This window comes from Geotrypetes seraphini, chromosome 8 (genome assembly GCF_902459505.1).
Source record: "Geotrypetes seraphini chromosome 8, aGeoSer1.1, whole genome shotgun sequence".
In the NCBI taxonomy this organism is placed as follows: Eukaryota; Metazoa; Chordata; class Amphibia; order Gymnophiona; family Dermophiidae; genus Geotrypetes; species Geotrypetes seraphini.
Window position 1 is genome coordinate 116532921 of NC_047091.1, and position 20543 is coordinate 116553463.

At 43.0% G+C, this 20543-nt stretch overlaps 1 protein-coding gene across 3 annotated transcripts in view; it reads left to right on the forward strand.

Moving 5' to 3' along the window:
• SLC25A42 (solute carrier family 25 member 42) overlaps positions 1–20368 on the forward strand; it is a 79289-nt gene extending 58921 nt beyond the window's left edge. For all 3 annotated transcript variants that reach the window (XM_033956371.1, XM_033956372.1, XM_033956373.1), the window contains exons 5-8: positions 814–980; positions 7006–7122; positions 16092–16243; positions 17389–20368. In XM_033956371.1, coding sequence (XP_033812262.1) covers positions 814–980; positions 7006–7122; positions 16092–16243; positions 17389–17711 — 759 coding nt within the window. In that variant the 3' untranslated portion in view covers positions 17712–20368. The remainder of the gene's footprint in view (positions 1–813; positions 981–7005; positions 7123–16091; positions 16244–17388) is intronic.
• Positions 20369–20543: the final 175 nt, after the last annotated feature.

Sequence of the window (20543 nt, forward strand, 5' to 3'; positions counted from 1 at the left end):
GTGGGATCATCAGGGTGAAAGTTAAAGCCCCCAGGAATGAGGGAAGGAGAAGATGACTCAAAGCCCAAAAGCCAAGAGTCAAATTCGAGAAAGGAGGAAGGGGACTTGTTAGGGGGGGGCAATAAAAGACCACTATCCACAGAAGTAAAGGAGTGAATAGGCAGACGGAGTGGACTTCAAATGAGGAAAGGCTGTGGGATAAAGGGTGAAGAGGTTGGAATCTGCAAAAAGGAGAGAGAAGAAGCCCCCAACACCTCCACCTCGACCAGTAGGGCGAGGTGTATGGGAGAAGTGGTAGCCACCATGGGAGAGGGCAGCAGCTGCAGTAGAGTCCTCAGGGCAAATCCATGTTTCAGTTAGAGCAAGCAGGTGGAGGGACTGGGAGATGTAGAGGTTATGAATATAGGGCAGTTTGCTGGAGGGGCTGTACAGTACTGAAGAAGAAGAAGGCGGAGCTGAAGAATGTAAATTTCATCCTTCTGCAATCAGCTCGCAAGTATGGGAATATCACCTATTGTCAGGACTCATGTCCTTATTTCAGAAATATTATCAAGGTAAGTACCTAATCTTCCCTTCTGATCCATTTTGGTTTTGAGTGTTAAATCTCTAGCGCCGGGAAGGGCATTAATGAATAATGTCTTCACACTTTATTTGGATTTTCAGAAAAGCAGAAGCTCTTTCCCACAAAGGCAGCAGATCATCCTGAGAAAAGTATGGCCTTTTGACTTTTTGCAACAAGAAAATAAGCGGGGTATTGTGCATTGTTTCTTGTAACAAGAAAATAAGCGGGATATTGTGCTTTGTTTTGTGTAGGAAGCCTATCGACTCATCTACCGCACATACCTGAATGAAGGTTTCTTCAGTTTGTGGCGGGGGAACTCTGCCACTATGGTGCGGGTGATCCCATATGCTGCCATTCAGTTTAGTGCCCATGAACAGTACAAAAGCATCCTGGGACATTACTTCGGCTTACACAAAAAGTAAGAATCTCTCTGCTGGTGGGTCCATGTGGTGGAAATTAGTGCTGTGCTGATGTTTTACAACTCTGAATTACTACAAAAGGTGCAGTAGTATTTCAAGACACTGGTCCTTGTATGGCCCTTCATAAATCCCTACACATTTATGCCATATAATCCTTTTATCTTCAAGACCCTGCGTTTAGAAAGTGCTTTTCTGATGATAATGCAAGCAGAAAAAGGCAGAATAAGTCTCTAAGAGTGGGTTGACATCCAATTTTTAAAATTATTTTTAAATATCTATATACAGGAAAAAGAAACAAACAATTAGGAAACAGTCTTACATCTAAGAATCCAACAAGCCCATGTCAAGAGAGAAGTTACATAGCAAATAAGGAAATCAGTAAAGAAAAAATACTAGAATAAATAATGCTATAAAATTAGCTTAGTATTATAGCTACCATGTTTCCTCGAAAATAAGCCCTTGCATGATTTTCGGGGTGGGCCTTAATATAAGCCCTACTCCTAAAAATAAGCCCTAGTCGCCGGCAGCAGCACTTTCCCCCGCCACTCAGCCGAACCCCTGCTGACCCATCCTACTCCCAACCGATCCCTGCTGACCACGACCATAAATACCTTCCGGCAGAGGAGCGTCGAGCCAGCAGCACTCACAAGCTGTTTTGCAGCTTTCTCTGTGCTGCTTTACTGATGATGTCAGTACACAGAAGACCCCAGCAAGAAGGCCGTGAAGCAGCCTGTGAGTGCTGCTGGCCCGACGCTCCTCTGCTGGAAGGTATTTATGGTTGCAGTTGGCGGGTATCAGTTGGGAGGGAAGGATGGCGGTTCGGCGGGGGTGGCAGTGGTTGCTCAAGGGTTCTGCTGCACGAGGGATGGGAGGGAGGGAAGGATGGAAGCTGGGCAAGGGTTCTGCTGCACAGGGGGATGGAGGGATAGAAAGATGCTGCAGAGGGGAAGGCACAAGGAGATGAGAGGGTAGGAAATATGTTGCACATGTGGGGGGGAGAGGAAAAAAAAGAGGAAGAATTGGGGTGGAAGAGCGGAAGGGAGAGATGATCATTGTACATCAGGGGTGTCAAACTCAATCACATAAGGGGCCGAAATCTGGGGGGAAAAAAGGCTAAGCCGCGGGCCGAATTTTAAATTAAGATAATTAGGAGTCATTTAAGGTACAATAACCGATTTAGCACTCGCTAAATGCGCACCTTAATAAAAGGACCTCTAAGTGACTAAGGCTTAGTCTTAGTGGAAGTATAGGGTTACAACGTCTCCAACCCCACACCAGCTCTGTGTTGTAAACAAAATAAATATTGTAATCACAAAACAGAAAATGAAATTATTTTTTCTTCCTTTTGTTGGTCCCAGGCTCTGGTTGTCTTCTGATAACTCGCTTGCCAGGGTCTCCTGCCCATTTGTCATTTTCTTCTTTCTCCGTGCTAACCATCTATCTTCTATCTCTCTCCTCCCCTTCCATTTCCCTTACCTCCCCTAGAGGTCTGGCATCTTTCTTTTTTTCATGTCCATATCCGCAGCTTCAACAATGGACCCCTTCATCCCCAGATCCACCATCTGTCCTTTTCTCAACTACCCTTTCATCCAGCATCTCTCCCTCCTTCCCCACCACCCCAGGGTACACCATTTCTCCGTTTCTCTTCCCAACTACCCTCCTATCCAGAATTTCTATCCCCCTCCTATCCAGAATCTCTATCCCCCTCCACACCATCCCTTGTGTCCGACTTCCCTCTCTTCCTGTTCCTTCCCTCTCTTCCTATCCTCTGTTTTATTTCTTCCCCACCCCACCCTATCCTCCACTCAGTCCGGCATATGCACATCTGGACCCCTTCTGTCCCGCAGGGTACTTCTACACCAGGGCCTGCCCCTGTCCTGAAGGCCTGTATGTTTTCCTCTCTTCTTCCCAGTCTCACCTTCAGATTTGACCTGCCGTTCCTACCCTCCCTCCATCCCGGCTTCCTGGTCTCCTCTGGCTGCTGTTCTTCACTTGCATCTGCCTTCACCTGGCCTCCTCTTCAAAGTAGCTTGCTGTGGATTGCCAGCCGGCTGTAGTGAACCTCGCACGCCGCTGTCCACCTCGGTAGCACTTTCCCTCTGACGTGATCCCATACATCAGAGGAGGGGTGGGATCGTGTCAGAGGGAACGTTCTACCAAGGTCGACAGTGACCTGTGAGGTTCACTACAGCTGGCCGGCGATCCTCAGTGGGCTGCTTTGAAGAGGAGACCAGGTGAAGGCAGATGTGAGTGAAGAGCGGCAGCAGTTTGTGCCAGCGGGCCAGATTTACTATAAAATTTAAAATGTCTGGCGGGCCAATTTTTAACACATCATGGGCCAGATTTGGCCCGCGGGCCAGAGTTTGACATGTCTGTTGTACATGAAAAAAATAAGCCCTACCTGAAATTAAGACCTAGTGCTTTTTTTGGGCCCCAAATGAATTTAAGACACTGTCTTATTTTCGGGGAAACACTGTAATTATTCCCAACCAGCCTATTTGTTCTCATTACTCTTCAAAAATTGCTCTAGCTGCAGTGAATCCCAGAATATATAACCTTAATCCTAAAACTAACTAAACACTTGCATAGCATCCAAATTTTAATAAGATCTTCTATTAAGTTTGGATGCCATTCCTGGATGCTTATGTACAAATAATAAGAGATTCTAATTCTGAGATGATTTTTATCAATGCTGCTCAGCGTTTAGGGTCCTGGGGACCTGCTGCTGACCTTCCTGTTATATCTTGGACTCATTTTATGACTTTTAATTTGAGTGTTAATTAATCTGTTTTTAAACCATCTTTGGGACGAGTCCTCTGATTTGTTTTTTTGACAAGTGCCTCATGAGACTCTTTATGAACTTAAAACATCATGGGGCTGGAGGCAGTGTCCTAGTGCAGAGGCTGAACAAATTTCAGTTTTGGTTTTAGCTTTGGCACTGAGAGCATACTGTCCATCTCCTGGTGAACTTGTGATAGGTGGGGCAGGAGCAATTCACAGTGGCTCCTGTCCATATCCTCTCTGCTGCCAAAATAGCTGCCACAATCTCTGTCAATAAAGAGGACATGGGCAGGAAACAATGTAGATCACTCCTACCCACCTTCCACTAGACCACCAGAGTATAGTTGGTAGGCCTAAGAAGGGGGGTCCAGGAGGGAGCTGGTTCTGTGCACATATGGAAGGAGGTTTTTACCTGTTTATCTCACTCAGGATTTTATAGACCTCCATAGAACCCTCACATCTTGTCTTTCCTATCCTCATTAGCTTTTCTTTCCAGGGGAGTTATTCCATCTCCTTTTATCAGTTTTGATGCCCTTCTCTGTTTCTTAAAAATTGAACAACCAGAATAATTTATTTTAAAAATTGATATACTGCCTGTTACCAAGTGGTTTCCAATTAAATATACATATTATTAAGACAATTACAATATTCAAGGTGTGGCTATACCAAAGCTACCCAGTAGCATTATGATAGTCTCTATTGCATTCTCGATTCCTTTTCAAATAAGTCTTGTCTTATTTCTTAACTTTGCTGGCAACTCCTGTGCATGGAGCTGAAAATTTTGATGTATTGGCTGTAACCCAGTATTGTACATATTTAATCCAATATTTTTACTCATGTGCATCAATTCCAACTTATTTATATTAAATTTCATCTATCATTTAGCTCCCCTGTCCTTTTGCAATTTCCTCACTGTCTGAATTATTCTTCAGTAATTTATTTGTTAAACGCTGGTTCCTAGGATGCTCCACTATTTATTGAGAAATGAAACATTTAGTCCTCCTTTTGTTACCTATACTTTAGGTAGTTACCAGTTCACATTAAGATAAAGGGCAACTTTACACACAAGTTTCTTTGGGTTCTGCCAAAACTGACTGCAGTCAAAAATTGCCACTCGGTTTTAGCCAAGACCCAGCATGAATGAGCCTCCAGTGCCTCTCTCCCCTCTCAAATGTGCATAGAATGAGACCATTCCCAGGCCTACTAGCCATACCCTGGTGGTCAAGTGGTAGGTGGATCAGGCATGATCTCAAGTGTTTTCTGTCCATGTCCTCTTGCCGATAGAGATCGTGGCGGCTATTTTGGCAGTGCAGTGTACATGGACAGGAGCCACTAGATTTCTCCTGTCCCACCTACCACTAGACCACCAGGGGCTGGACAGTATGTTTTTTTGGGGGGAGGGGAAGATGAGCTAGGGAAGCCAGGAAACAATTTTATTTATCCTGTCAAAGGGTCTAGGATTAGGATGACATACCACTAAAACTACCTGGGATTTGTTACCAGAAGGATCTGGACAAAGCAATTATCTTTTTTTAAAGTTAGCTGTTGCTTTGAACAAGTCCCCGAAGGACAAACCCATGGAGATTCCAAGAAAAGTCTGCTGGATATTGGCCACAGTCCAAGACAGATTCTGAAGGAAGCTTTGGTCTTTACCTTTTTTTAGATATGTTGAAGATTCCCAAATACTGGTCCTTGTATGGCTCTCCATAAATCCCAAAGAATAAGGAATAAGAACTTCACTTAGTGGATGAAGTGGTCTATGAAACTGGCAACTTGAATTTGAGGGACTTCACCTTGAAAAAGCTTTTCAGCGAAACATGTCGGTGAATTTCATGTCCCTGATTTAGACCACAAGAATGAAGCTAAGCATTAGCTAATCTAAAGCATATCTAAAGCATATTATATGAAATAGTGAAAGACGAGTATATTTATTCAACTATATAACTATTTAATACTATAAATTATTTAAAATGAAATAAATTTACTTATATAAATACTTTTTTGATCCGATGATGATTTAACACTTAAAGCTTAGAGTAATGAAATCATTTGAACTCTAAGTGGTGTTGCTGAGGATCATCTAAACTTTACAAGGGTGTTATCCTATAGGGTTTTATGAAGTTCTTATTCCCTATTCTTTGTGACTATTATGGAATGACCCCAGTGCTAGAGAGTTGCACGGGGACAGAAATCCCACCCATCCCCGCCCGTCCCCGCCAGGATCCTCTCTGTCCCTACCCATCCCCGCAAGGAATTACCTCCATCCCCGCCTGTCCCCATAAAAAGCAGCAATTACTTCTGACAGGATCATCAATTCCACAGTTTCTTTTGTGTTTGCGTTGCTGTTTTCCTTGTGGAATCTCTTTGGTGGAACCCTTTTTTGTTTTCTGTTCAGGTAATTAACTTATTAACCCCCTCTTTTACTAAGGCTGACGTGTCCATTATATTATATGGACGAACCCTGCTTCCAAAGCCTTCCATCTCCGTGGGAGTCCCGTTGGCTAGAGGGGGGTCCCCCGTGGGAATCCCGTGGGTTAGGGAGGATTCCCGCGGGACCCCCGCAGGATTCCCGCAATCCCCGTTCCCGTGCAGACCTCTACCAGTACTAATATCGGATAGAGTGCCAGGTCTCCATAAATCCCTACATATTCCGTGCAATATAATCCCTTCATCTCAAGACTGGTCTCTACCTTTTGTAGATATGTTGAAGATTCCCAAATACTGGTCCTTATATGGCTCTTCATAAATCCCTACACATCCCTTCACCTCAAGACCTTTTTAGTTCAGAATGTGCTTTTTTGATGGTTATGCAAAGCACAAGAAGCACAATGGGCCTCCAAGAGTGGGTTGGCATCCAAACTTTAAGGTCTTCTATTAAGTTAGAATGACAACCCATTCTTGGAGGCCTGTTATGCTGCTGCTTTACCTAGTTTTCTGTGCTTTGGACTTCCTGATGATGATGATGTAGTCATGACACAAGAAGTCTTTATAGTGACTTGAGAAAGTGACACTTGTATCATTGAACTAGATTCTCTGTTGTGCTGTAGGAATTCAATATCTCCAAGAGCCAGCCTTGCTATAGAGGCTTTCACAGGCACTGATCCATCTCCATGCTTACAGAATGGGGAAAAGCTTTAGTGAATACACTTCTTAGACATATGGAGGGAAAATTATGCCTATAGTTTTTTGCATGTATGTGGAAAGAAACTGATTTTTTTTTTTTTTTCTGTTTCCTCTGATCAGGGTGTTGCCACCTGTGCCAAGGCTTTTTGCTGGTTCTCTGGCTGGTATCACTGCTGTCACAGTGACGTATCCCTTGGATGTGGTGCGTGCTCGCATGGCAGTCACACGCAAGGATATGTGAGTTACGTAGCTGCCAGTAAAGAGAACAGTTAAAGGATGTGCCAGCCAAAATAAAACTACAATCGACACCATTTGAAAGCTTTTGACCAAAACAAACTGCAGGCAAAATTGACCTCGTTTCAGCCAAAATTGAAACCAAAAACCCAATTTGATTATGTGAATGTAAACCATTGAGGGCTGCTGGGGATCGCCAGATTGTCTGCAGTCCTCTGCTAAACCCACAGTTTCCAAACCAGAACATAAATTAAATTGTGAGATGTATTTTACTTCCAAGGATTTAGCATCTGCACACATGGTTCACAGCTAATGAAAACTAAAAGCCACCCTGCTTTTACAATGGCTGACTTTGTACCACACTTGGTGACATCTGACATAACTTCATAGAGAGGCTAATTCCTAAGGAGTTAATCAACCCAAATTAACAGATTTAGATTTCCTGTGCTAAAATGCATCAAAAGCCATTATATGGAGCACTCTTATTTACCATATAAACTATTGTACAAGATCATACTGGATTACTTTGCAATTGCAGTACAAAAAAATACACACAGTGCTCCCAGGACTACCTTACAATCTGTGGTGGTCTAGTGGTAAAGGTAGGGCAGGAGTGATGTTCCAGTCATAGCAACCATTTTGAGAGCAGAGCTGGCATAAGCAGGAGTAACTAGAGATCATTCTGGCCCCAACTAGAACCCTAGACCACCAGGCTTTGTAAAATAGGCTTGGGGTGGGGCAACTCTGTTTCCCTTCTCCCCCCCTTCCAAACAAAACAGGACAAAGCACAAATTTTTGGCTTCCACACGTGGTCATCTTTGGCTGAAATTGAAATCCTGTCCAAAAATTAAAATAACCTTTTGGCCAAAACCAGCAGAAAATTTTCAGCTGATTTTGATGCCGTAACTGAAATTCAGTTGACCTTTATTCTCCAGGACCCAGACTCCCTTTATCTGAGAGCATTCAAAGTTTCTTTTGTGTTGATTACAATCTAGACCTGGGAATCTGAAAATGCTCTATTAAGTGAACTTTTGCTATGCCTCAGACCTTTTTGCCTTCTGTTTTGCAAGATTGTCTGCTACTTCAGTTCCTAGAACTTTATGGAAATTCAAAAAAAACATTTTTTTCTGATTCAGAAAAGCACAGTTATTTACCGTAACAGGTGTTATCCAGGGACAACAGGCAGCTAGTAATCCACGGAGCCCCAGTACGGACACATTAAAAGTGCATTGCCACTTTAATAAATTTAGAAAGTTTGTGATAGCCCACACCGCGCATGTGCAAGTGCCTTCCTGCCCAAAGTAGGCATGCAGCTCCTCAGTTCAGTAAGCCAGCTAAGAAGCCAACCAGGAGATGTGGGTGGGTTGTGAGAATATCTGCCTGCTGTCCCTGGATAATACCTGTTACGGTAAGTAACTGTGCTTTATCCCAGGACAAACAGGCAGCATATTCTCACATGTGGGTGACCTCAAAGCTTACCAGAATGGAATGGTGGGCGTGTTGGCTTTTTAGTAAAATTAATTTTGTAATACTGACTGGCCGAAGTGCCCATCCCATCTGGAAAAGACTCCAGACAGTAATGTGAGGTGAATGTGTGAACCGAGGGCGAAGTAGCAATTTTGCAGATTTTGTCAATAGGAGTAGATCAAAGGAAAGCTACTGAAGCTGCCATAGTTCGAACCTTATGGGCTGTGACAAGGCTCTCCAGTTGCAGCCCAGCCTGAGCATAACAACGATATACAGTAAATCAACCAGTTGGAAATTGTTCTCTTGAAAACCCCCACTTGTTAGGATCAAAGGAGACAAAAAGTTGAGATGTTTTATGTTGCTTTGTACTGTTGAGGTAATAGGCCAAAGCTCACTTGCAATCCTGGAGTATGAAGTGCTGCTTCTCCTGAATGAGAATGAGGCTTCAGAAAAAATACTAGAAGCACAATCGATGGATTGAGATGAAATTCAGTGACGACTTTCGGCAGAAACTTTGGATGGGTGCAAAGAACCACGTTATCATAATGGTGGAACACTGTGAATGGTGGATCTGCCACTAATGCTTGAAGTTCACTCACTCTTCTGACAGAAGTGAGTGAAATGAGAAAAATAACTTTCCAGGTAAGGTACTTGAGATGAGCCGTAGATATTGGTTCAAATGAAGGCTTCATTAACTTAGCAAGCACTATATTGAGGTCCCAGACTACTGGAGGTGGCTTGAGAGGTGGTTTAATATTGAAAAGACTTTTCATGAACCTAGAGGATGAGTAGTGAGAGGTTTACCCTCAACTGGTTGATGAAAAGCTGTGATAGCGCTGAGATGTACTCTAATAGATGTAGACTTGAGTCCCAAATCAGATAAATGAAGAAGGTTATCCAAGACTAGTGAAACAGAGATGGATTTTGGGTCATAATGACGACACCAAGAAGAAAAATTAGTCCACTTCTGCTGATAGCATTGTTGAATGGCAGGTTTCCTGGAGGCTTCTAGAATAATTTGAACAGGCTGTGAAAGGTGAAGATCAGTTGGATTCAGCCCGAGAGATACCAAGCTGTCGGGTGTAATGACTGACGATTGGGATGTAGAAGTGCACCTTGATTCTGCGCAAGAAAAGATGGAAGCATCAGTAGAGGCATTGGCTCCCTTGCACTGAGCTGAAGTAGAAGGGAGAACCAAGGCTGTCTGGGCCACTGAGGAGCTATGAGAATCATGAGCTATGAGAATTATGGTGGCTGACTCCTGCTTGACCTTGACAAGAGTCTTTAGAATGAGAGGAGTAGGCAGAAACGCATAGAGAAACTTGCGTGTCCAATCCAGCAGAAATGCATCTGCCTCCAGACGGTGAGGTGAGTAAAGTCTGGAACAGAACTGGGGCAACTTGTTGTTGTGGGGAGATGCAAACAAGTCCACTTGAGGAGTGCCCCACTGAGCAAAGATGAGATGGAGAACTGCAGAGTTCAGCATCTATTTGTGAGGCTGAAGAATTCGGCTGAGCTTGTCTGTTCCCCCTGAATGTAGACTGCGTTTAGGTAGATGTTCCCAGCAGTCACCCAAAGCCAAATCTTTTGAGCTTCCTGGCAAAGAAGGAGCGATCCTGTGCTTCCTTGCTTGTTTATATAGTACATTACTACCTGGTTGTCAGTGTGAAAAGAGGACTTGGTTGTCTGTGAGATGCTGGAAAACTTTGAGAGCATAATAAATCGCTCTGAGTTCCAGAAGATTGATATGGAACTTCTGCTCTCTGGTGGACCAAAGACCTTGAGTCTGAAGACCATCCAAATCTGCCCCCACAAACATAAGTTGACACATCCATGGTTAATACTTTTTGATGAGGAAGCATGTGAAAAAGCAAATCCCTGGAGAGATTGGATGAAATCATCCACCACTGAAGCAACCGTCAAAGAGACAAGATTACAGAAATGTGTTGTGAGAGAGAATAGGTCGTCTGAGACTGTTGCAAGGCCAGATTCCATTGAGGCGTTCTGAGATGGAGCCTCACCAGAGGAGTCATGTGGACAGTAGAAGCCATGTGGCCCAGAAGAACCATCATTCGTCTGGCTGAAATGGACTGGAGCTGGTCCACTTGATGACAGAGTTTAAGTGTTCTGACGATCTAGCGGAAGAAATGCTCTCATCTGAGTGGTGGTGAGAAGAGCCCTAATGAACTGAGGCCTTTGAGATGGATGAAGCTGTGACTTGGGAAAGTTGATCTCAAATCCCAAGTTCTGAAGGAACAAGATGGTACAATTCATTGCAAGAACAACATCTTGACATGAAGGGTCTTTTATGAACCAGTCATCCAAATATGGAAAGACTTGAAGACCCTGAGACCTTAAGGCTGCAGCCACCACAACCAGGCACTTGGTGAAAACTCTGGGAAAAGATGTGAGGCCAAATGGTAGAACCTTGTATTGGTAGTGGTGATGTGCCATTTGAAATCTGAGAGATTTCCTGGAAGCAGGGTGAATTGGAATATGAGTATAGGCTTCCTTGAGATCCAGAGAACATAGCCAATCGTTGTGAGCCAAGAGAGGATATAGAGTGGCTAGAGATAGCGAAACTTCTCTTTGACCAGAAACTTGTTGAGGGCTCTGAGATCTAAAATCAGTCAGAGACCTCCTGTCTTCTTTGTTACTAGAAAATAGCGGGAATTAGTCCCTTGGTTCTGGTGATCTACAGGAACTTCTTCGATGGCATTGAGGAGAAGAAGGGAATGAACCTCCTGGAGAAGAAGAGAGGATTGGCGAGGATTGGAAGCAGACTCTCTTGGAGGATGATCCAAAGGGATGGTGATGAAATATAGAGTAACCCTCCCGAATCATTTGTAGAACCCAGAGATCGGAGGTGATGAGCTCCCAACGATGAACATAGAGTTGAAAACAACCTTTGATTGGCTGAGGAAGAGGCTGAAGCAGAGGGATTGTAACTATGCCCTCAAGCAACAGGTCAAAAAGACTGAATTGACTTGGCAGGAGCAGAAGGTTGGGCCTTGGGAGGACGCTGCTACTTTTGTTTTTTCTGCTGAGGCCTTACTGGAACAGAAGCTTTGGCTGAAAAATTTCCTGATAAGAACATAAGCAATGCCTCCACTGGGTCAGACCCGAGGTCCATCGCGCCAAGCAGTCCGCTCACGCGGCAGCCCAACAGGTCCAGGACCTGTGCAGTAGCCCTCTATCTATACCCCTCTATCCCTTTTTCCAGCAGGAAATTGTCCAATCCTTTCTTGAACTCCAGTACCGTACTCTGTCCTATTACGTCCTCTGTAAGCGCATTCCAGGTGTCCACCACACGCTGGGTAAAGAAAAACTTCATAGCATTCGTTTTGAATCTGTCTCCTTCCAACTTTTCCAAATGCCCTCTTGTTCTTTTATGTTTTGAAAGTTTGAAAAATCTGTCCCTCTCTACTCTCTCTATGCCCTTCATAATCTTGTAGGTCTCTATCATGTCTTCTTTGAGTCTCCGCTTTTCCAGGGAGAAGAGCCCCAATCTCTCCAATCTTTCAGTGTATGAAAGGTTTTCCATGCCCTTAAATCATTCGTGTCGCTCTCCTCTCGACCCTCTCAAGTACTGCCATATCCTTCTTAAGGTACGGTGACCAATACTGAACACAGTACTCCAGGTGCGGGCACACCATTGCCCGATACAACGGCAGAATGACTTCTCTCGTTCTGGTCGTAATACCTTTTTAATAATACCCAACATTCTGTTTACCTTCTTCGCGGCTGCTGCACATTGTGCTGTTGACTTCATTGTTGTGTCCACCAGTACACCCAAATCTCTTTCAAGGTTACTTCCCTCTAATACTAATCCCCCCATTTGGTAGCTGAACATCAGGTTCTTTCTCCCTATATGCATGACCTTGCATTTCCCTACATTGAAGTCCATCTGCTATTTATTCGCCCACTCCTCCAGTTTGTTTAGGTCCCTTTGTAGGTCCTCACACTCTTCCACATTTCTAACTCTTCTACAGAGTTTAGTGGAAGAAGAAGGCCTGAAAGGTCTCGATGAGGAAGACTTAGGTTTTACCAAGGTGTCCCATCGAGTCTCATGTGCTGTGAGCTTTTGGATAGCAGTATCTGTAGAATCCCCAAAGCTCATCACCCAAACAAGGAACATTGGCTAGTCTGTCCTGAAGACATTCATGTCAGAGACGCGGAGTCATGCCAGCTGTCTCATGACCACAGACATAGAAAAGGCCCTGGAAGTGAGCATAAAAACATTGTAAACTGAGCGAACAAGATACTTACTCAGCTGAGTAACAGTGCTCACAAGATGTTTGGAAACCTTTGAGTTTATGAGAAGGGATATATTTTTGATACCCAAGAAACTGCTTAATGAGATGTTTCAAGTAACATGAAAAGTAGAAATTATAATTGATGGCTCTATTGGCCAACATGGAATTCTGATACAGTCTCCGATCAAATCTGTCCATAGTACAGCCCTTCCTACCCAGAGGGACCGGCACATAAACTTTCGATGGAGTAGATTTCTTTAGAGTAGACTCCACCACTAGAGCCTGATGAGGGAGTTGAAGTTTGCCAAATCCAGGAATGGAAATTATCTTGTAGAGGGAGTCCAATTTTTTGGGAACCACTAGTACCGAGAGAGGAGACTCCCAGTTTTTATAGAGTCTCTCAGAATTCCATGCCGAGGTAATTTGAGCATGTCCTTAGGAGGCTGGTCATAGTCCAAAGTCTCTAGGAATTCTGCATTGAATTTGGAATCAGCCTCCAATTTAACAGAGAGGTTCTTTCCCAGTTGTTGAATAAATCGAGTGAAAGAAAACCTCTCAGTGGAAGAAGAAGCGCTGGAGAATGCCTCGGAGACTTCGATGCAGGAACATCATCTATAGTTGAAGGTGAAGGATCTGGATTAGAGTAATCCTGAAGATCTGAATCCAGAAGCACCGATGGGGAATGATGCTCTGACTGGTGCCAGGATCCAGGAGCACCGATGGGGAATGATGCTTTGACTGGTGTCGGGGCCGCAGTGTGTTTTTTTTTTGTTGTTTTTTTTTTTTTTACGAGAAGCCTTACCCGACTTCGTTGAACTCCTGCCAGAGTGTCGAGAAGATGAGGAATGATGCTGGGAAGACTGAGACTGATGCTTGGAAGATTGATGCTTCGATGCAGGACTGGTAGTTCTGGAGCGGTGCTGAGAGTCCTTGCAACACACTGATGGAGCATTGACAGCACCAGAGGTCCTGGCAGTGTTAGGCTCAGGCTGGGCTGGTACCGGAGGAGTTGGTGTCAGGAGAAGTAATTGAAACTGATCCCCAAGCTCCTCTCGAAGTGTAAAACAATAGACATACATATATTAATAATCATAATAAGGACTTATAATCAATCAGTAACAATACAGAATGGATAAAACCCTCTCTCCCTTTTAGCATTTTCAATCAGGGAATAAAACCAAATAAAAGACAACTATAACAAAGCCACAAAAGTCGTCAATGGATCCCAAACTAATTTAAATAACTTATTATGCCCCAGCATGTCAGCGTTCATATTCTCATACTTATAACATAAGCATAAATTTGCCCACCAAAAAGTAAAACTAAAGCAATCCTAATTTTTCCAATTGCGAGTAACCATTTGCATGGCTATCCCAGTCATAATAAGGAAAAGCCGATTATTTATATCTGTCCAATGGGGGTTTAAGATGCAATATCATCCCACATATGACTACATCATATGTCAATGGAATCGATGACTCCAGTATGGTATTAATCTGTCCCTCATATCAACCTCCAAAAATTGATGATGAAGCATCCTTTGACAATGGAACTAGTCACTGCAGGGATTTTCATTTGATCAGCATGAATTGGCTCGATGCCTTGTGACCTGCAACCCTGGTTGAGAAAGTGGCGGCTTCTTAGTCGGCTTACCCAAGGGAGCAATGTGTTGCGACACTGGAGTCGATACTGGTGCCTCTGGCGGTGTCGATGTCTTTGATGTCGGGGACTTTGAGGTAGACAGTGTCGTCAGCGCATCCCTATCCATGCTGACACCAAAGAGTTTCTCCTGATGCAGAATGCGATTTTTTTTATCGTGCATTTCTGAAGTGACAAACAACATTTATACCATTGAACACGGTGTTCAGGACCCAAACACTGTAGGCACTAGCTATGAGGGTCCGTTAAAGAAATAGTGCAAGAACACCGACCGCACTTTTTAAATCCCATCAACGGGCGTGACATCGACAGGAATACCGCCTCAAATTAAACTCGATAGCTGAGACGTGAAGAAAGGTCCTGCTGGGAGAAAAATCCGCAGACAGCTAAAAAAGAAAAAATATATAAATTCTCGGGGTTTTGTTTTCTTTTTTAAAATTTTTTACAAGAGACAAAATAAAATTAAAGTAAGTGCAAGAGCGGGAAGGCAAGCGAAGGAAAATTGAATACGGTTGAACATGACTTCAATGCTCGTGGAAAAAACAGAACTGAGGAGCCGCACACCTATGTCGGGCGGGAAGATACTCGTGCATACGCAGTGTGAGCTATCGCAAACTTTCTTAATTTGTTAAAGTGGTGATGCACTTTTAAAGTGTCCGTACAGGGGCTCTGTGGATGACGTCACCCACATGTGAGAATATGCTGCCTGCTTGTCCTGGGATAATACAGTATTTAGCTGGCAGAAGTCGGCATTTCTTTAAACACTGGCCAGATATCCAAATGCCAGATCCTATCTGGGCACCAGCAATTAATATCTGGATTTTTGGTAGCATTTGGAAGCTATGCATGTACATTGTGCTGTACATGCATAGCTAACTGGACACAGGACAGCAATTTTCAGGGCTTAATTTGTTTGATAAAAAGAAAATGGAACTGTGAGGCAGGAGAGGTTTGGGTGAGCCAGAAGAAGAGGAGCTGGATTAGGGAGTAGTGATTATTCTATGCTCAGCTCCAAGCTCATCACCTCCCTTCTTCCTTGCAAGCTGCTTGGAAGTGAGGAGATAGAGAGTGTCCCTGCTGCACTGAAGTCTGAAAATAAGTGTGGAACTGTGCTATTAAACCCTGCCCCCCTCCCAAATTAAGCCCTGGCTATTTTATGTGGTTCAACATGACTGGTTAGCTATATAGAGACTTGCATTAGTGCTAGTGCCCTTATAATTTCTGATTCTGCCCCCTGACCACTCTGGAACTAACTGAGGAGTGCCATGGGGGTCAGAGCACTGTACAACTAAATGCCTTCTGAATATTTTCTTCTGCATCAGCCTACATGATTTAACCTGATAGGAGCTTCTCCTGCCTGGTTAAATCAATATGAATATTGACCATTTACCAAAATATCTTTTGAGTATCCTCTATTTCACCCCCAATTCCTAAATAATTTCAAAATGATATTTTTTTTAAAGAACTATGAAAATTGTTTTGACAAGAAATAGTTTGGGACCCTGTTGAACGTTGAGGCCCTTGGCTGCAGTTGAATTTTAAAGTGCCTTTTTCTGTTCTATGAGTAATTTGGCTATTTCTCTGTAACAGGTACTGTAACATCATTCATGTTTTCATTCGAATATCACAAGAGGAAGGCCTCCAGACTTTGTACAGGGGTTTTGCACCCACAATTCTGGGTGTAATTCCTTATGCCGGACTCAGCTTTTTCACCTACGAAACACTAAAGAAGCTTCATGCAGGTAATTTTCAGCTTCCGTCTTACTTATCAGAAACTGAAAGCCTTAGAGATTATTTTAATAAGAAATAAAGAGAACCCCGAAACTCCTAAATTTTAAACTAAAGCTAGTCAACCAGTGGGTCTTGTACCAGTGCTTCAGTCCTCCAGTATTCCCAGTTTTCCGTATTACCAAGTTGAATATGCGTGCAAGAAATCTAAATAAATTGAAGACCCTGTATACAGATTTCTCATGCTTATTCATTTTTGTAATCCTAAAATCCTGCCTGGTAAGATGTGCCTCCAAGAGTGGGTTAAAAACTACTGCCTTATATCCCAACAATAATAACTATTGTAACTTGAGAGAAACATATAAAGCTCTGAATATTGTCGGACAAGCAGTGAACGTGATATTGGTAATGCAGTATAGAGGGGCACCCTTGAATGGGGCAGAGCTCCAGGCTCTACTTGCACACACTGTCCACTGACTGCCCTGTTCTACAACACATCAGCAAAAGGAAAGGTGGCAAATGCAAAAGCAAAGGAGCACGGAGGACCGTGGAACACCCAGTATTGCAAAAAGGTGTTTGAACAACAGAAGACCCAACAGGCCACATTTGTGTAATTGCTTATTGACTTTTAAGACAGAGGTCTGTTTGTTCACTTGCATTAATTCTATCTTATGTGCAAAGCTGAAATTATACCCGATACAGGCAATTGCTGAATTGTGGCCATGTTGGGTCTTCTGTTCAATAAACACTGTTTTGCTGTTCTACAACACTGAATCAAATCCAGTGTCTTCCCAAGGCCATCTTGCAGCTGCTGCTCTTCCCACCATTTCATAGGCCTGCATCATTCACCTCTTAGCCAGATTTTGATTGTACAGAAGCTACTTGGAGCTTTTTAATATGAGAAATACATGCATATAGACTTGAAACAGGCAGGGTAGAATACAGCTTTGCTTAACGTAGGTTTGAATAGGCTGGCTCAGTACCAGTGGCAATTTTATTCTGTTGCTCTGCAGCATTTTTGTGGTTTGGGTTTTTTTTGTTTTTTTAAACTCCATTTTACAAAGATTAATTCCCAGCTTATGATTAGTTAACATCAGCAAGTTTTCTTTTCCATCATATAATGCATAAACACCTTTTTTCCTTTTAACTCTGTTCCTAGATTATACTGGGAGGTCTCAGCCATCCCCAGTTGAGCGTCTGCTCTTTGGCGCATGTGCAGGACTTATTGGTCAGTCTGCTTCTTACCCGCTGGATGTGGTGAGGCGGCGTATGCAGACGGCAGGGGTGACTGGTCATGCCTACAGTACTATCTTGAACACCATGAAGGAGGTGATCATAGAGGAGGGAGTAGTGCGTGGCTTGTACAAAGGGCTCAGTATGAACTGGGTGAAGGGCCCCATAGCCGTGGGAATCAGCTTCACAACTTTTGATCTCATGCAGATCCTTCTTCACAAACTCCATCTACATGCACAGAGGTGGTGAGTTCAGAAAGAAGAGCTGCTGGCTCTTGTGTGTACATGGTACGTACCTTAGCGCACACACTGACTTCTGCTTGTGTGCGTGGACTTTTGTGTGTGTGTGTGTGTATGTATCAATACATGTGCCGGGGTCTATCTCTACACGTGTGTATAAAAAGGATTATGCTGTCTCTTTTAACTATTTTTGGGCCACTGATGATTTTTTGTCTTGTAAATTATTGATAGATAACTTGCACTTCTATCAGCTAAAGGATTAATTTTTTAAAAAAATTTTGAAAGTGCCAGCAAGTGACCTCTCTCTTTTCCATGTCTTCTGCATCTTATGGAGCTGGTAGCTGGTATTTTTCTATGTCAATGGCAGGCAGTGCTTTTTCACTCATTCAGAACCCTAAGAGTTACTGACTTGATTATTTAGCTACAACACTACCCAGCCCACTAAAAGTTGCAGCCCTCTTGTTTCCTGACTTTATTGCTTTTGGTATTCTCCATTTTGGTCTAAGGAGATTTAGTATCTGTTTGTGCTGGTCTGGAACAGAGGTTGAACACCTTTCAATCATTTCCCTGTCTGCACTCTATATATTAAAAACACCCCTCTTGAGGTCACCTTTCAGCTACTCATGCTGCATTTGTTTCCTTTAGTTGTATCAGTGATGCAAACAAGGATTGCTTCTGCAATGTTTGCAATCAGCATCACCACCATTCCTGATTTTATTTGCTAAGGACCCTTAGTGATGGGAATGGGGAATCTTTCTGATTCTGTTGAAACATTTTCAAGCAAGTCAAGAAGGGTGTTGATAGTATTTGCACTTTTTAAATAAGGGTGTGATGGAAAGAAACAGCATGAAACATTGACAGTAGCTGCTGCTTAATCAGAGGTGTTCATGCAAAGCTCCATCCAAAATAATGGAATACAGTTATAAAGTATGTCTTTTAATTTTTTTTTGGCACCTCTACCCTCTCCTCTCCTAACTTCACTTCTGAGAACTTCCTGCAGTATTTTTAGGGGGCAGTGTAGAATAACCAAAGATGACTTCTAAAGGTGTGGAGGGAAAAGCTCTGTGCCCTCATGGACACTAGCATGACAGATTCTCTCCTGCCTGCTTCCTGACCTGATCCAGTCCACATGCAGTATTAGACAGGAAGGCTCCAAGGACAGTATTTTCCCATCTCCTGCATGCACTCCTTGGAAAACTGAATGAACAGTACTCAGGAGTTCAGATCACTTTTTTTTTTTTCTTTAACACAAATTTTTACATCTCGTTATATACACATGTACATGTGTATATGAGATGTGTACACATCCATGTGATTTTAGCTTTATGCCCTAGAATCAGATGCTTATTAACTTCAGTAGTATACAATGTAAAAATCCAAAAAGGTCATTCTGTGCTGCCGCTGTCATTGTGGAAACAAATGCTGTTTTGACAGCAGTGTGATAGGCCTGAATTGCTCAGTTTGTGGAACTGCTGAAGGGTGATATTCTCTTGAAGCCAGTATACTTGTATCTGCTTTCCCCTCTGCTGCCCCTGTGCTTGAGCAGAGTTAAGGAAGTGTTTAGGAACTATAATGTGGTAGGAGGCCAGAAACAGAGTAGGCCACTTTAGGTAAGCAATGTGTCCACTGCTCAGCTGCTGCTACGTATGTGAGCAAGTCTGTAGGGTATCTCTGTATGTCTGTACAGTGTGACTCAGTAGCTTTTTATCAGCAGACTAGGATCTGGATCTGGTGACCCTTATGTGGGCTTCCGTGTAAATGCTTTTCCTTACTTCAGATACCCCAGTGCTGACTAGGCCATGTGTTCACCACATTCTTTGTTCAACTGGTGGAATCGAATGTCACATTTTAATGCACACTAAAACTTAAAATGCACTAAGCATCATAATTAAGCTAGTAGATTTTATTATGCTGTTTCCTATGTGTGGGCCATCCTACTGGCTTTGGAGAAGTTGCTTATTCTTTTGGAAGCACAATAGAAGACAAAGAACTTTTCAGGTCTGTTCTGACCATGCAGGAACAAAATCCCCATCATTTTATTTAAAGACACCACTTTTAGGTTCAATGGAGTTCAAATAGAAATCAAAGCTGAACCAACATCTGGACGTCATGCAGTAAAATTACCTAAATAGATGTATGTTGGTGGCCTCCTGCAGCTAATCCCAGTGCGTTTTTTTACGAAGTGACTGCATTTGAGAAACACTTCAAGTGCTATATATTGTATTCTGAATCTACCAAGGCCACATGAATACCAGACTTAGGCTGGAAGAGGATGGTACAGTATTCCAATAATGCAACTCACTGTAGGGCCAGATTTGGATTTTAAGCTCTCATTTGCAGTCTGAGTACCACTAAAGTATTTGGAGGGAACTTTGGGAGGGGACTCCATCCACCTCACCTCATCCACACTGAAACTAGGAAATAAGAGATGGAATCCAAATGATGAAAGAGGAGCTGTATAGGAGTGGAGGGGTGTGTGCACAGTGTGCCCTAATGCCTTTGTAAACCTACTTATTATATCAGTGTTCTCATTTAAACTGATTTTTGGTCTGAAATTGTATTTTAATGCCCTGAAGCTACCTTTATGTACATTAAATATACATAAATATATATTTTAAAGATATGTGCTAAGATGTATATTTAATAAAAACTAATGTTTATACCACACTTTTGTTTTCTTTCTAAGTGTCTGCCTTTTATTTTCTTACAAGAACTGTTAAAGCACAGTGCCAAAATCTGGCCTGGCCTGGTTGGTTGGTTGGCTTACATTGCTGTGCACTGCTCATATAGGAATTCTTTTACAAAGCTATGCTAAAATGTGGCCTTAGTGCAGGGATCTCAA